We start from the raw sequence: 15068 nt of genomic DNA on the forward strand, positions 1-15068 counted from the left end.
TAGGTCAGTAACATATATACAAAAGCAAGTACTCAATGAATACTTCCTATAGGAATTCAAACCCCCTCAGATGACCTCTTGGGGTCAGAGCAGAGAGGCTCTGGAAGAGGTATCCCAAGGATACTTTCCATGCAGAGGGAAGGGTTTTAAGTGACAAATGAATGGTTATGGCTGATTCCTTATTGGAATGCAAAATCCAAACTCTACATGATTTCTGTGATGTTCTCTTTTCTCATGTCTGTGTCATATTTATAATTAGCAGGGCAAAGCCCTTTCTAAAATTTAGGATTTAACTAAACAGGACCTAGATAGGATAGCTAGATCTATCTGCAAAGCCCTTTTCAAATGGCTGGCTGAGATAAAAGAGGGAAGTGAAGTAAGTGCTCTTAAATAATCTGCATATTTGTGTGGAAAAAACAGGTGTGAGTGACCTCTTCTCCCACCAGTAAGTATTAAGATACCTTATAGAAACTGAATCAAGGGCAATTATCCATAGCTGATAAAAAGGACAACGACTGTCTGGCTTAGCCAAGCAGAGAACGTGGATTTGAGATATGAAGGACAGGTCTGAACCCACAGCAATCAACCCAATGAACATATAGGAAAATCTTTGTCAATTGCTGGTCTGGCCAGTCACATATTCCACATAATCAGGTGCCATGATGCTTAACCTGAAACCAGCTATGAGGTACCACTCCTGTTCTAAAAGCAAGGGGCACTGCTTATATAAACTCCAGCGCTGCACACAACTTAGCACTAAACTAAGTAATGAGTATAAGACGCAGCACAGTATAGTACAAATATCACTAGATTCATAGTCAGAACACTTGGTTTTTGTCCTGGTTCTGTTTGAATATCTTGGGCAGGCCAGTCATTTCCTCTCTTTAGACCTCAGTTCCCTTATTTGCAAAATGAAGTGATTTACTGGCTTACTAGGTTGCTTCAGCTTTCGAGACAATGAAATTCTTTTAAGTTCTAAAAGCTAACCAGTTTCCCCTAGAGTTCCAGAAGATTAGCTGGATTTTTTTTCTGAAATGTTGGGAACTAGGAAGTATTAGCAAGTAATCCCTAGACATTGGAATTCAAATGCCAAATCTCTTTTCTTTTGGGTTTAAGAGATTAAATTCAATTTAAAGGTAACTAGTCTCTTAAATCGTATTAATAATTTTGAGTGAAATATCAGGAAAAAAAATCTCTTATCCTCTAACATTGGTTTCTTTTGCCCCCCAAATAGGAAAGGATAGGAAGGTATAAGAATTTCCCATTACCCTTCAAATGAGTACCACCCTGACCATTGGCAGGTGCTAGAGAGCAAATAAATGCCTAAAATGATAGGAAAAATGTCCAGAGAGGCTCTGAGTTAACTGTGTAATAGAGGTAACCAAGACAAATATGGCAGCTCTCTTATTATTAATAACAGTAATTATTACTATTACTGCTATTACCACTACCAATACCAATAGCACTTCTAAAGTGCTTTAAGGTTTGTAAAATGCTTTGCAAGTATTGCCTCATTTTATCCTCAAAAAAAACCTGATAGGGAGGTGCTATTACTATGCCCATTTTCAGAGATAAGGAAACAAGGTAGTCAAAGGTTAAGTGATTTGACCAAGGTCCCATAGCTAGTAAGCATCTAAGGCCAGATGTGAACAGACCTTACTGACTTCCAGGTACAGCACTCTAGGCACTGAGCCACCAAAGCATGGTCCCAAGTCTAGGGAGTGTGGAAGTAGCAACCTGAATGGTGAGTTGTTTCTAAATCATATCTCCACCATTTAGTACTTCCTCATTTCTACTGAACCGGACTTTAACAGGCTTTCTTGTCTCTGTAAAGAAAGTAGCCTAGGACTTAGGAAGAATCGGAGGAAAGGAAGGACAAGGCTGTATATTTCGTTTAGTAACGTGTCTGATGCATGACTGTAATTACAGCACCATCACTTAGGGGAATATCACTTACCCAGCAGACTGAACCCACCCCTGCAACAAAGAAGATCACCTAAGTAAAAAACCCAAGAGTGATTACACAAAGCTGTGCATCCAAGGTGACAGAGAAACTTCTCCCATAGTCGTACTTCTCAAGGAGAGATAATATATTTCATCTGTTATCTCAGATCAGCCCTGATTTCTCAATTAGTTCAACTTCCTTTTCGATCCTTTCATCTGTACTGTTGTAATCACTGTGCGCACTATTCTCTTGTTTCTGCACACTTCACTCTACACCATTCCAGACAAATCTTCCCATGTTTTTCTGAATTCTGTATATTCATAATTTATTGCTGCACAATAACATTTCGTTATACATATACCTTTTTCAGCTATTACTTAACTGATGGGTATCCACTTTGTTTCTAGTTCTCTGCTACCACAAAGCTGTAAATATTTGGGATATACTGGACATTTGTTTCTCTGCTTGACCTCCTTTTCCTGTCACTTTAACACTTAATAGAATACAATCGGTTGTCTTTTCTCATCTCCATGTCCCTCAATTTTATCCTACTCATGTCCCAATTCAACCCTTCCCACTATTTCCACTGTGCCCTCTGGACTTCCTGTTCCATGGTGAACAAATTCCTCTTCATCCTGTACTGTCTTGTAAGCTTTCCACTTCTTATACATCATTGAGTCCTGGCTCCTCTCTGATGACACTGAATCCCCAGCTATTCTCTCCACTACTGGCTACATCATATTTCACCTTCCCCCTACCAATCACATTAGTTGTGGGGCCCATCTACCCTGAGGAGTTGGAGGTGATGTTAAGAATACTCCTTACGCCCCCCTTTGCACTTTCAGACACCCTCCTGAACTCAGTAACCTATTTCCTTTGAAGTCTACTCAATCAAAATCATGATAGCTGTAGAATACCAAGTCTAGGTTACTTTCCTTCCTTTCTCAAGGAGTTCAACATATGGCTCACCATCTTCTTCTCCTCTCCCATTTCTATACTCACACTAGAGGACTTAAATGTCCATGTAGATGCTTCCACAGACTTCTTAATTTCCCATTTCTCCAACCTCCTTAAACCCTATGACTTATTCCATCACAAGGGATGCTCATGCACTAGATCTTGCCATTATCCACAAATGTTCCAGTTCCTTAATTAGAAATTCTGGTATTTCCCTGCAAAGCCTCTTGTCATTTACCTCTCCCTCTGCACCACTCTTCCAATACCCTTTTCTTTGCTGTCACTGAAAACTCTGACTTCTCCACCATTTAGTACTTTTTCAGGCTCTTAGCCCTGCTCTGACTTCACTTTCCTCCCTCTCCAACCTCCACCCAATAGCTCAGTTCCATCCTGTTCTCTGCTCTTGAATCCTCTGCTTTCACTTCTGATTGTTGCTCTTCTTTTGTCAAATCTTCACCTCAGGTTACTCTCCATGATTTTTCTCTCATCTCATTCTCCCTCCCCTTAGCCCCTAACCTATCTCACTCATCGTAGATACAATTCCCAATCTCTTCCTCTTCAACGTCTCTGCTTCACAACCTCCTTCTTCACCTGCTTCTCACCTTGGTTTTGCTGAAAAAAAAAAAAAAAACTAATGCCATTCAACAAGAGCTCCATGTCTGCTAATCCTTCTCACCTTAAAAACACTTGACATCATGTCCCACTCTCTTTTCCCCAGTCTCTTACAAAGGGGTGGCTCTTCTTCTTATTAAATCCAACCCTAGATGTATGCCCCTGATCCCATCCCCTCTCATCTTATCCAGCAGATGGCATCTTCAATTATTTCCCCTCTCTGTGATTCTTAATCTTTTCCCTTTCAATTGTTTCCCTCCTACCATATTTCAAACATGACCTGTCTCCTCTATCCATAAAAGAAAAAAAAAACTTCACTAGGCCCCACTATCCTCTCAACTATTCCTTCCTTTTTCAGGCAAAGTACTTAAAAAAAACTGTCTACACTTGCTGCCTTCACTTCCTCTTCTCTTACTTGCTCCTCAACCCTTTGCGGTATGGCTTCTGATCATATCACTCAGTTGAAAATGCTCTTTCCAAAGTTACTAAGGATTTCCTAAGTGTCAAATTTGATTATCTATTTTCCAGTTTTATAGATTAGGAGTTCTTATCCTACTGGCTGTGAACTGACTTTTTTAATATATATTTTTATTTTATTAAATATTTCCTAATTACATGTAAAAATTTTAACATTCATTTTTTGAAATTTTGAGAGATCAGAAAAAAAATCTATGTTCCAACACTAGTATCTTCTGCCATCACTGTCCCTTACCCCCACCCCAAAATGGTGGGAAGGAGTGAGAATCTCCAGCACTCTTCAACCAGGAACCATCCTGATCATTAGCCATTATTTTCTGAGCAAGAAGAATAACCAGTATTAAAAGAGCTAACTCCCACCTATACCCTGCAGAAAAGGAAGAAAGATCTAAGGACTAGGGGTGTAGCAGTTAATCCTTGAAGAGCTTATGTAGAAGGTGAATGGCCTGTATTTTTAGAAATCCGGTTTATTTCTCTATATAATTGAGAAGTGAGACCTTCACCATAGAAATTTGCTGTAAAAATCTTCCCTGTTTCAAATCTAACTTTTGCTGCATTGAATTTGTGCAAAATCTTTTTAATTTCATGTAATCAAAATCCATTTTACTTCCTGTAATGCTCTCTATCTCTTGTTTGGTCCTAAACTGTTCCCTTATCCATAGATCTGAGAGGCATCTTTTTTCATACTCCCCTAATTTACTTACGCTATCACCCTTAATGTCTAAACCATTTTTCTATTTTGACCTTATCTTGGTATGTGGTATGAGATGCTGGTTTATGCCTAGTTTCTTCCAAACTGCTTTCCAGTTTTCCCAGCAATATTTGTCAAGTGGCGCATTTTTAACCCCAAAATCTTGGATCTTTGGTTTTATTAAATTCTAGATTACTAAGGTCATTTACTATTGTGTATTGTGTACCTGATTTATTCCACCAATCCATCACTCTGTTTCTTAGTCAGTACTAGATTGTCACCATAATTGTAATATAGTTTAAAATCTGATACTGCCAGGTCACCTTCCTTCACATTTTTTTTCATGGATTGCTTGATATTCTTGACCTTTTGTTCTTCTAGATGAATTTTGTTATTATTTTTCTAGCTCTATAAAATAATTTTTTGGTAATCTGGCAAGATTAACCTATACGAAGAACTGTCATTTTTTTTTATATTGGCTTGGCCTACCCATGAGCAATTAATATTTTTTCAATTGTTCAGATGTCTATTAGTGCAAAAAATGTTTTCTAATTGTGCTCATACCGTGCCTGGATTTGTCTTGGCAGGCAGACTCCCAAGTATTTTACATTGTCTGCAGTTATTCTGAATGGAATCTCTCTCTTCCTGCTTGGTTTTGTTGGTGGTATGTATAAATGCTGATGATTTATGTAGGTTTATTTATGTCCTGTGATTTTATTTAAGTTATTCATTCTTCCTACTAGTTTTTTAGTTGATTCTCTGGGGATATATATTTTAATAACTATATTTCAATGTAAGTGGTTTCCTTAGTAATCCTATGTATTTTATTCACTTAAAAACATTATTTTGAGGAATCAATAGGCATCACCAGACTGCTGAATGAGTTCATAACATAAAAAATGGTACCAATCCCTTTTCTATATCTGCCATATTTGACATAGTTGATTACATTCTCTCTCTCCTCTTGGTTACTTCTTCCTCTTTGGATTTCAGTGACATTTCTCTCTCCTTACTCTCCTCTTATCTGACCAATTCTTCTCAGTCTCCTTTGCTGACTCGGTCTGATAGAATATGCAACGTTTGACAACCAGTCATCTACCTCCTTAAAAAAGAGAAGAATATGCGTTTTCTAAAATCTTCTTCAGGACCAAGCTTCATCATTATAATTACACAGCATTCATTTTCATTTTATTTTGTTATTGTTTCTATTTATGTGGTTATAACTTTAAGTGAGTTGTGACCATCTATCTACCTTGTAATCATTTGCTGAACTGCAGTTGTAAACTTAAGTTGGTTAGGATAATCTACTATCTATCTTGTAGTCATGTGTAAGACTGGTTTCCCAATTCTGCTTACTTCTATTTGCCAACAGTTAAATTAAGTCTTTTTGTATTCTTAACTCTTAATATTCAACATTTCTTATGGCATAACAATATTCTATTAGTCGTATGCTTAAGCTGGCTCATATCAGCTCATAAAAGCTGACTGTTCTATTTTCAGGGTATGTCTATACACTCTGAAAAAAGTAAATACTACACATCAGGGACTGATTTACTGTTTTGTCCATTGTCTAGACTGAAGAAAGTGATGGAGAAATGCTAATAATGCAGATTAAATTAAAAGTATGTTGTCCGTACACTAATTTTTTGTCCCAGAGAGTCAATTGCATTTATATATTGTACCATTACTTAACTATTATCAGTCAATGAAAATCTGTATTTTTTTCTAGTTCTTTGCTACCACCAAAGTATTGTTTGAGGCATTTTTGTATATATGGGAGCCTTTCTTTATATCTTTTGACCTTCTTGAGGTAAATGCCTAGGAGTACGATACCTGGGTGAAAAGGTATGGGAATTGTAGTCATTTTCTTAACTTTCCAAATTGCTTTTCAAAATGGTGGGACTAATTCATACCTCCATCAACTTTGTAATTACTATTCACAAGGCCTTTCCTAACCCCCTTAGTTGTCAATGTTCTTGAAATTCTTTATATATAAACTAGTCCCCAAAGAAGAGATGAGAAAATGAAATTCCCTTCCTTCGTTCAAAAGGAGGGATATATGGTTGTGGAGCACTGCATATACTGTTAAATTTGATCAATGTGTTAGTTAGTATTACTAAGTTCATCTTCCCCTTTCTCTCCCCTCCATCCTTCTTTTTAATTCTTTTATAAGGGTATACTCTGGTTTGGGGTAGGAGAAGGCTTATATGGAAATTACAGTTAAAGAAAAAATATATCAATAATTTTTAACAATTATTTTCTATAACTTTATACTTAGTATTTATCAATGTACATGCTGGAGCCCTCTAACCCCCCCCAGAAAATGTAAGCTCCTTGAGGACATGGATGCTTAATTTTCCTTTATATACACAGCATCTAGAACAATGTCTTGCAGATAACAGACATCTAACAAAATATTTATTGAATCAAATTGAAGAAGCATTTTTCTATAGATAAGGAAACTAAGGTGGAAACACTCTTAGGCAGGGAGTTAAGAAACCTAGGTTTGTTTTCTAGCCTGCACAAAAAATTGGTGTGACCTGGGGAAAATTCCTTTCTCTCTTCAATCTGGGCCTCAGTTTCCTCACCTGTAAAATGTAGTGGAGAGGATTAACTGGATGGTATCTAAGGCTCTTTCAGTTCTAGTTAAGTAATCACTTACTCCGGGTCACATATCCCAGGTCTCTTGATTCCCAGTCTACTGTTTCCTCCACCATACACCACACTGCTTCCCTTCCCCCTAACAAAACATCAAAATGGACAGCTGCCCCAGGCCACTTGTCACATTATATTTTTGATATAAGACTGAAAGGAATGCAGCCAATGACATGACTAGGAGGGGTTGGTTAGCTACATCAATAGCAGAAACAAAGATTGCAGCCTGCCAGCTGAAAGTTCAGAGAGTAATATCAACTACAAAACCAACAGCTCTCCAGCTGTGTGCAAAGGCAGGGTTTCTCAGATGGAATTTCCATGTAAGGACAGAGAGAAAGAGGCAGCTGACAGGGGCCAGCTCCCTCATGCTGACTCTCATTTGTTTTCTGTTGCCTTTTGGCCTTTCTCTAGAGTCACATGAGTAACTTAACCCACAATGAGCAGTCACTGATCCTCTCACCAAGTGGGTGTCAGCTGCACATATGGAGAGTTTAGCTTAATCAGAGCTTCTTGGGTTTTCCAAGACCTTTGACAAGGTTCTGGAAGGATCCCTTGCTGAATGACAAGTCACAGACCAAAACACTGTGACTTCTGGAGCAGCTACTTGGAGATTCTTTCACTACTGATCTCCAAGCTTTTCAGCTGGGCCTCAGAGGTACTTAAGCCATGCCTGAAGATAAGGTTGGTAGGTAGATTATGCAGAGGGAGATCCACATAAAGCCCGTACCTAGTTGGAGTATGGGGGGAGAGGGCCTTCATTTTGTTCTTTATTGGGAACTCCTTGTCTCCAAGTTATATACCTACAGTCTTCCCTCAGACTTAACTCTAGCTTTCTTCAGCTTTCTATGGAAATCTAGAAAAAGTAGTCACAACAAAGGTCAGTCCAGAACTCTTACTCTACAAGTATAAGCCACTGGAGGCTTCTGAGAAGCAAAGGCAGGCTGAGGCCAGTAGAATTTAACTTAACAATAACATGCTACAGACGCTTTATCTTCAAAGTGTATTACACACACCTCTGTGACTCCATGATCACCAATACCCAGTTTACAACTGAGAAGCCAAGCACAGAGAGATAAAAAGTTTCTGGGGAAAACAACAGAACATTGGACACTATGAAAACAATGATCAGCTTCTCAATCTCAATGACTCTCAAGGCTTCAAAGAACTTCAGAGGATATGTACTCTAACTCATACTTACGTATTTCTTACAAGGAGGTTGTCTTTTTTAAGGAGGATGTTGAAAGGCTTCCAAAGTGAAGATAAGCCCATTTTACTTTTGGACAACTTTCAGAGAGAGTCTTTTCTCACATTGAAATAAAATGGACTCTGCATTTTCCACCTACTGCTTCCTCAGACGCCAAGAACAAGCTTCATCTGTCTGACCCATGAAAGCCCTTCAAATAACTGAAAACAGTTAACCATCTTCTCCTTCTTTCTCCCAACATTTTTTACATGGGAACATACTTGCAGGTAGGGAAATTACCTCAAGAATGAAGAGCAAGTAATATGGATACATGTTTTGTAAAACTTCACATGTATAATCAACATCATATTGCTTGCCTTCAAACGAGGTAGGTGAGGGGCAGGATGGAGGGAGAGAATTTGGAACTCAAAATTTTAAAAAACAAATGTTAATTTTTTTACATGCAATTGGGAAATATTTAATGAACTAAAAATATTTTTTTAAAAAAAGCAAAAAAAACCCAGGAAAACCATAAAAGTGGCCCAGAAGAAACTTAATCTTCCACTTCCCTTAACATAAGTGTCTTATACCAAATAGGAGCAAAAGGGGAAACAGCTTGGAGGCATTCTACGAGCAGTCATCACAGGCTGTCTCATTCTCTGCCAACACAAATGCTAGAAGACCCTCCTAAAAAGGTCTGTTAGCTGCGAAAGAAGACAGACTACTGCCACCTTCTACTGGCCTACATTTGATTCATGTCTGCTCTTACCACCTTACCTCTCATTCTCTTCTTTTACTGTAGTAAATTGAGTTGACTGTCGATTAGCTCGGGCCTGTTGCTCCTGAGCCTTCTCATTAGCTTCTAGCTCTTGTTCCAAGGAAGAGCTGGTGCTGCCCTCTCGACTGACATTGCTACTTCGTCCGGGACTATTCTCTGTTGAGGCCCTTGGGGATTCTGTATTCTGCTTCAAGGTCTGAAGCTTGGCAAGAGGGATGATGTCACAGTTTTGGGGCCGGTGCCATACAGTTCGCTGAGTGGTAGCATTATAATAGTAGAAACGAGATGTGTTTGGGTCAAAGAGTTCCCACCACTGGTTCTCATTGGTACGCTTAATCCGTACACCAGCAGGTGGATCCCATACACATTCGCCTGTGATAAGATTGGCATACATGCGCTCTCGTGTTCGAGGCTCGATGATTTCCACCCATTCTAGCCTAGAAATGGAAACAAAAAGAAGAGAATGTCTGTTAGGTAATAAAAAAAGAAAGATACCCTGAGAAAAAAAGAGGAGTAAGCATGTGCCAGGGAAGTCAAAGCACTGCCACCTCCTTGACCAAGGTCTCCCCTTCATCAGATCCCAAAGGAGACAGCCCAAGTCTCTGAACCAAAGAGTTCTGGGAAGAGAAGTAACATCCAGATCACTGGCCCTGCAGCCATCAGTGAGGGGAGCAATCATTATGGAGAAAAGGCTTATTTTCCTCACCAACACCAATACCAACTGCTGACCAACTGTGACCAAAGTGGAAATAAACCCTAAAGTTCTGGGAGGGCAGTACAATCCTGCCTTCAGCCCAACCCTGCAGCCATCATCCTGGGAAACACCTCCCCCAATTCTACCCCCATCACCCAAAGGGATGTTGGCCTGGAAATTACTTTGTTCAGGTATTGCAGTCAAAGCTACTGAAGACCCAGAGAAGAAAGTTCTAACCTCCAAAATGAAATGATCCAACATCAGAAACTGATGAACTTTAATTTCAAAGTGAACAGAACTTAAATTCTCTCCTTAGCACCTAAGTCCTGACTCTATCCCAATACCATTCAACAACTACCATTATGTCCATTATAAAAAAATATAAAAGCCTCCATCTGACATTTAAAGCCTCTCAACCTGAACCCTTTCTACCTTTCCAATCTTCTTACAATTTATTCTCCTTTATGCATTCTATGATCCAACTATGCTGACTAGCTTGTTATTCTTTGTACTCAAAACTCCATATACTATTTCTATTTGCAGTGTATGTATCCCATGCCTGGAATCCATCCCTTCCTCATTTCTGACTCCTTGCTTTCCTGGCTCTTACCTCAAATCCCACCTTCTTCAAAGGGCCTTTCCTGCCTTCCTCCCCCCAACTCTTTATCTTGTATGTGAAGTTATTTACATGTCTCCATCAAAAGAATGGTAGCACCTTGTGAGCAAGGCCCGTGTTTTTACCTTTCTTTTTATCTATAGCACTCAACACAAAGCTTTGTAGATGGCAAGTACTTACTATTGATAATGACGAAATAAAAAAGTCTGTGTCCTCAAGAAGGTTACGTGTTAGTAAGAGAAGAAAAATTGTATGAGGTATAGAAAGCCATTTTCAACTTTTTGAAGGGTTATCATTTGAAACGAAGGTGAGACTGTTTCTAGTTCCAAGAAACAGAAACAGGCATACTGGATGAAAATTATAGAAACAAAGATTTTGGTTCAATATAAAGAACATTTTCCAAAAAGTAGAGCTAATTTAAAATTGAATAGGTTGCTTCTAAGTTAATTATTACTAAATATCTTCAAATAGAAACTGAATGATTTACTCTCACTCTTTCCCTCAAGCCTTCTTCCCTCCTAAGATACCTCCATTCCTGTGGCTCCTTCTTCTGACCAATCAGTTTCTCCTGAAACCTCATTTTCAGGAAGAGTCCAGTCCAACCATATTCACTCCATTGCTCTCTAGGATTCACTCACTTCTCTCTCCAACATGACCTCAACACCTTCACTCTTACTCCTTGATTTTCAGCTTCCTTTTATGTACTGTCTAGCCCCCCATTAGAATGTACACTCCTTGAGGGTAAGTACCACCTTTTTGCTTACATGTTGTATCTTAGCATTGAGCATAGTGCTGATGCATAGTAAGCACTTAATAAATGCTTACTGACTTCCTGACTTGACTGGATAAAGGGTTAAGTTTGGACTGAACTTGATGATCTCTGAAGAGTCCTTCTAACTGTGAAGTCAATTCAAGCCTTTTTGCTGTTGCTGCTGTTCCCCAATTGATCCTCTATTACACTCCCCACAGTGGCTGTTTCAAACTTCCTTTTCTTTTTACTAGCCTCCTACACTACCTCGTCCTCTCTGAAAAACTGGAGGCCATTCACCATGACAAGTTTCTCCTTCTACCTGGAGTTCCATTCTCATTATCTGCTCTTGACATCCTAGTTATCCTTTACAGCTCAGCTTAAATGCTATCTCTTCCCTTCCAGTTAATAATACCTTCTCTCTCAGGAGTGTTCTCTTCTCTCATGTACTTACTGATATCATACAGTTATCAAAATATTAAACAGGCAAATGGTAAATTCACAAACCCCAGGACTAGTTGAGCCCTAAGGTCCCTTTTAGTTCATTCTTGGTATCTAGGCATGGATCCTGGTGGGCAGAATAGAGCATTACTAAATGGGAATAGTATGACCAGAGTTATGATGCCATGGACCAATAGCACATGATAGGTCTTCTCATCCTGGAAAATCTCTCTACCCCCACAGTTCACTATTCCTACTGATGAGTTTCTCCCAGGGCTACCATTTTGAGGAAGGGCCCAGTCCTGCTGCCCTTCACTTCTCTCCTAACTCCATTTCTGATTCTCTGAACTTTACCACCATAATTTTGAGGGCAGAGGCTTTTTTCCCCCTTTTATTTGTACTTCTAGTGCTTGGCACAGTGGGTGGCACTATAAACATTAAGTAAGCACGTAATAAATAGTTGCTGACTTGACTTATGGTACAACATTCCTCTATTGAAAGGGCATTGATTATGTCTTGCTTAATCTTTGAATTTTTCCCAGATCATATAACAAATGTCTGATAAATGTTGATAAACGTAAAGCCCTAAGAAAGAAGGGCAGGATGCTCTTTCACTTCCAAGCCTTTGATTAGTCTAATTACCTGAAATTTGAAAACTAGGATTACAAGGTCTGATTTCTATAGCGAGGACCAGACACCCAAATCCTCAATTATTAAAGATAAGAGATCTTCAAAGGAGTTCAGAGATATTGCTTGTATATCACAAGCAGTATACACAATTATGTACACAATTCTCTCCAGCTTGATCTCCCAAAATGCTTTTAATAGCTATAACTCTTCCCGACTCTGTTGCTTTTTCACCTGGAAGATAAGTCATCTACCTGAGAGCCAGTGTAGCTTCAGAAAGGGCTGAGGAATGGTTGATATGGTGTTTGCTGCCCAACAATTCCAGGAGAAATGCCAGGGGCACTGCCTGATCTGACCAAGGCCTTTGACACTGTCAGTCACAGGGGCTTATGGAAAATTATGTCAAAATTTGGTTGTCCAGAAAATTCATCAGTATCATATGTCAGTTTCACAACGGCAGGCTTGCACAGGCTTTGGATAATGGACGATGCTCTTGCACTTTTCCAGTCACTAAGGGAGTGAAGTAAGGCTGTGTGCTGGCTCTTTTTTTTTTTCCCAGCATGATGCTTTCACCAATATTGTCAGACATGTTCCATGAGAATGAAGATCAAGATCAGCTACCACACTGATGGTGAATTATTTAACCTGAAAAGGCTAAAAGCCAAGGTTAAAGTGGAGAGCAAGTTGCTGCATGATTTTTTTGTTTGCACATGATTGTGCACTCAATGCAGCCTCTGAAGCTGAGATGCCACAAAGTACTAATCGATTCTCTGCTACTTGGGTTAATTTTGGTCTAACAATTAACTCCAAGAAAACAAAAGTTCTCTACCAGTCAGCAGCACATCATCCATCTGTAGAACCATTGATTACAGAAAATGAATAAATTTTGAATACTGTGGATATTAACATGGCAATCACTTTCTGGGAATTACATACTGATAATGAAGGTGATACAACACTGCCAGAGCTAACTCACTGTCTGGGAGGCTCCAAAGGAAAAGTGAAGGAGAGAAGATATATTAGACTGATTATCAAACTGAAGATCTACAGAGCCATTGTGCTGACCTCATAACTGCATGCCTATGAAACCTGGACAGTATACCAGCATCATGGCAGGAAAATGCATCACTTGGGGGACTCTGGGCCTTTGCAAGCTAAGGTTTTTAACAGGTCTCAGTTTGAGGCAATGACTATTCATAGATTAAGGCTTAATGAAAAATGAGGCAAAGAATGGCATCTTAAAATAAATAGATCCAGGAGGGGAAGACCTTCAGGGTTTCCTGCCACAACAGAAACAATTGCTATTTACATTTATTTGGAGTGAATCTTGGCCCTAATAATGACCAAGTAAGGCTTGCACCTCCCCCCCCCCCATTATTGGCCATTCAAAGAGAGCTAGAGTGATTTGGAGAGCCAGAATGATTTGGGGTTAAGGCTGGTCTTTAAGAGAAAAGAGAAAAAAAAAGTTTCAGAGACTAGTTTTCAATGTAACAAAACAGGAGGAAACACTGAAAAGAGAATGATAACAAAAGGTAAAGAAGGTACTCAAGAAACGGTCACCTAGAGGATAGATACATTCACACGGTGGTTACTACTCTGCTTGCACAGATTTGCTTTGAACGTTAGTGACTTCTGCTGTTTGGCTTTGAGCTTTCTTAAGCACAAACATTTGCCCTACTACATGCTCTGGCATTTCCTGATTGGTGTATCTACTGCCAATCTAGACATACCTTGAATAAGGGACAACTGGCAACCAACAGCTGCCAAAATAACCCCACAGAGCAGCTGGAGCTTACAGAAGGAACCAGCTGCACAAAGAAATATATAAAATCACAAAGCATGTCAATCTGAGTCCTCAATAGGATGTATAAATACAATTTAATTCAACAAACATTTATTATGTATGACCACGAAGCAAAAGGAAACTCACATTAATATGTTTCTGGCTGAAAGAATATCTGTAAGACATTTAATTAAGTCTTATAAAATGATGATGTTCTTGTAAAAATATATTAAGTCATACTGACTTTTATCTGATCTCAAAGTATTATGTAAGTCTTTATTCTTCATAGAGTAATGTTTTCCATGCTTTTAAAGTATTTGTTCTTAGGTACTGAAAGTCCTTTACATCATTTTAAATCATTCATTCTTCATCATCCTTGTAAAGCAGCAAATACTATTACCATTACATAAAAACTGAATTTATGTTATTCATTTTCTATAAGTAATTCAAAGTAGCAGCAACCTAAGCTCAAAAATTATGTGAGTTCACACCACTGATCACTGCAAAGACTATGAAGATATCCCAAGGCTCCACAGTGCTGTCTTAAGCTATGGAAGTGATATAATTTTTTAGAGTAGAAAGGGATCATAATCAATAATAAACAGTGAGCATCCACCTTGAATAAGACATTGTATGAGGTAATAGGGTTATTATACAGAGGTATAACTTTTGCCTTCAATGACATTGATTTAGTTGGGGATATATATTATCATTTTTATGCAGAAGACTCCCAGATATACCTCCGTCTATCCATCTATATATCTCCATCTATTTTTATATGTCTAGCTCTGGACTCTCCTGATCTCCAGTATCACATCATCAACAAACTTTGACATTCAGAACTGAATATCCCATAAGCAT

The 15068-nt window shown here is 38.8% G+C and overlaps 1 protein-coding gene across 6 annotated transcripts in view; it reads right to left on the reverse strand.

Moving 5' to 3' along the window:
* ARHGAP39 (Rho GTPase activating protein 39) overlaps positions 1–15068 on the reverse strand; it is a 444016-nt gene that overhangs the window by 207418 nt on the left and 221530 nt on the right. For all 6 annotated transcript variants that reach the window (XM_072602781.1, XM_072602780.1, XM_072602779.1 and 3 more), the window contains one exon: positions 9298–9735. In XM_072602781.1, the coding sequence (XP_072458882.1) occupies positions 9298–9735 (438 nt within the window). The remainder of the gene's footprint in view (positions 1–9297; positions 9736–15068) is intronic.

The sequence above is a fragment of the Notamacropus eugenii genome, chromosome 4, assembly GCF_028372415.1.
Source record: "Notamacropus eugenii isolate mMacEug1 chromosome 4, mMacEug1.pri_v2, whole genome shotgun sequence".
Taxonomy (NCBI): domain Eukaryota; kingdom Metazoa; phylum Chordata; class Mammalia; order Diprotodontia; family Macropodidae; genus Notamacropus; species Notamacropus eugenii.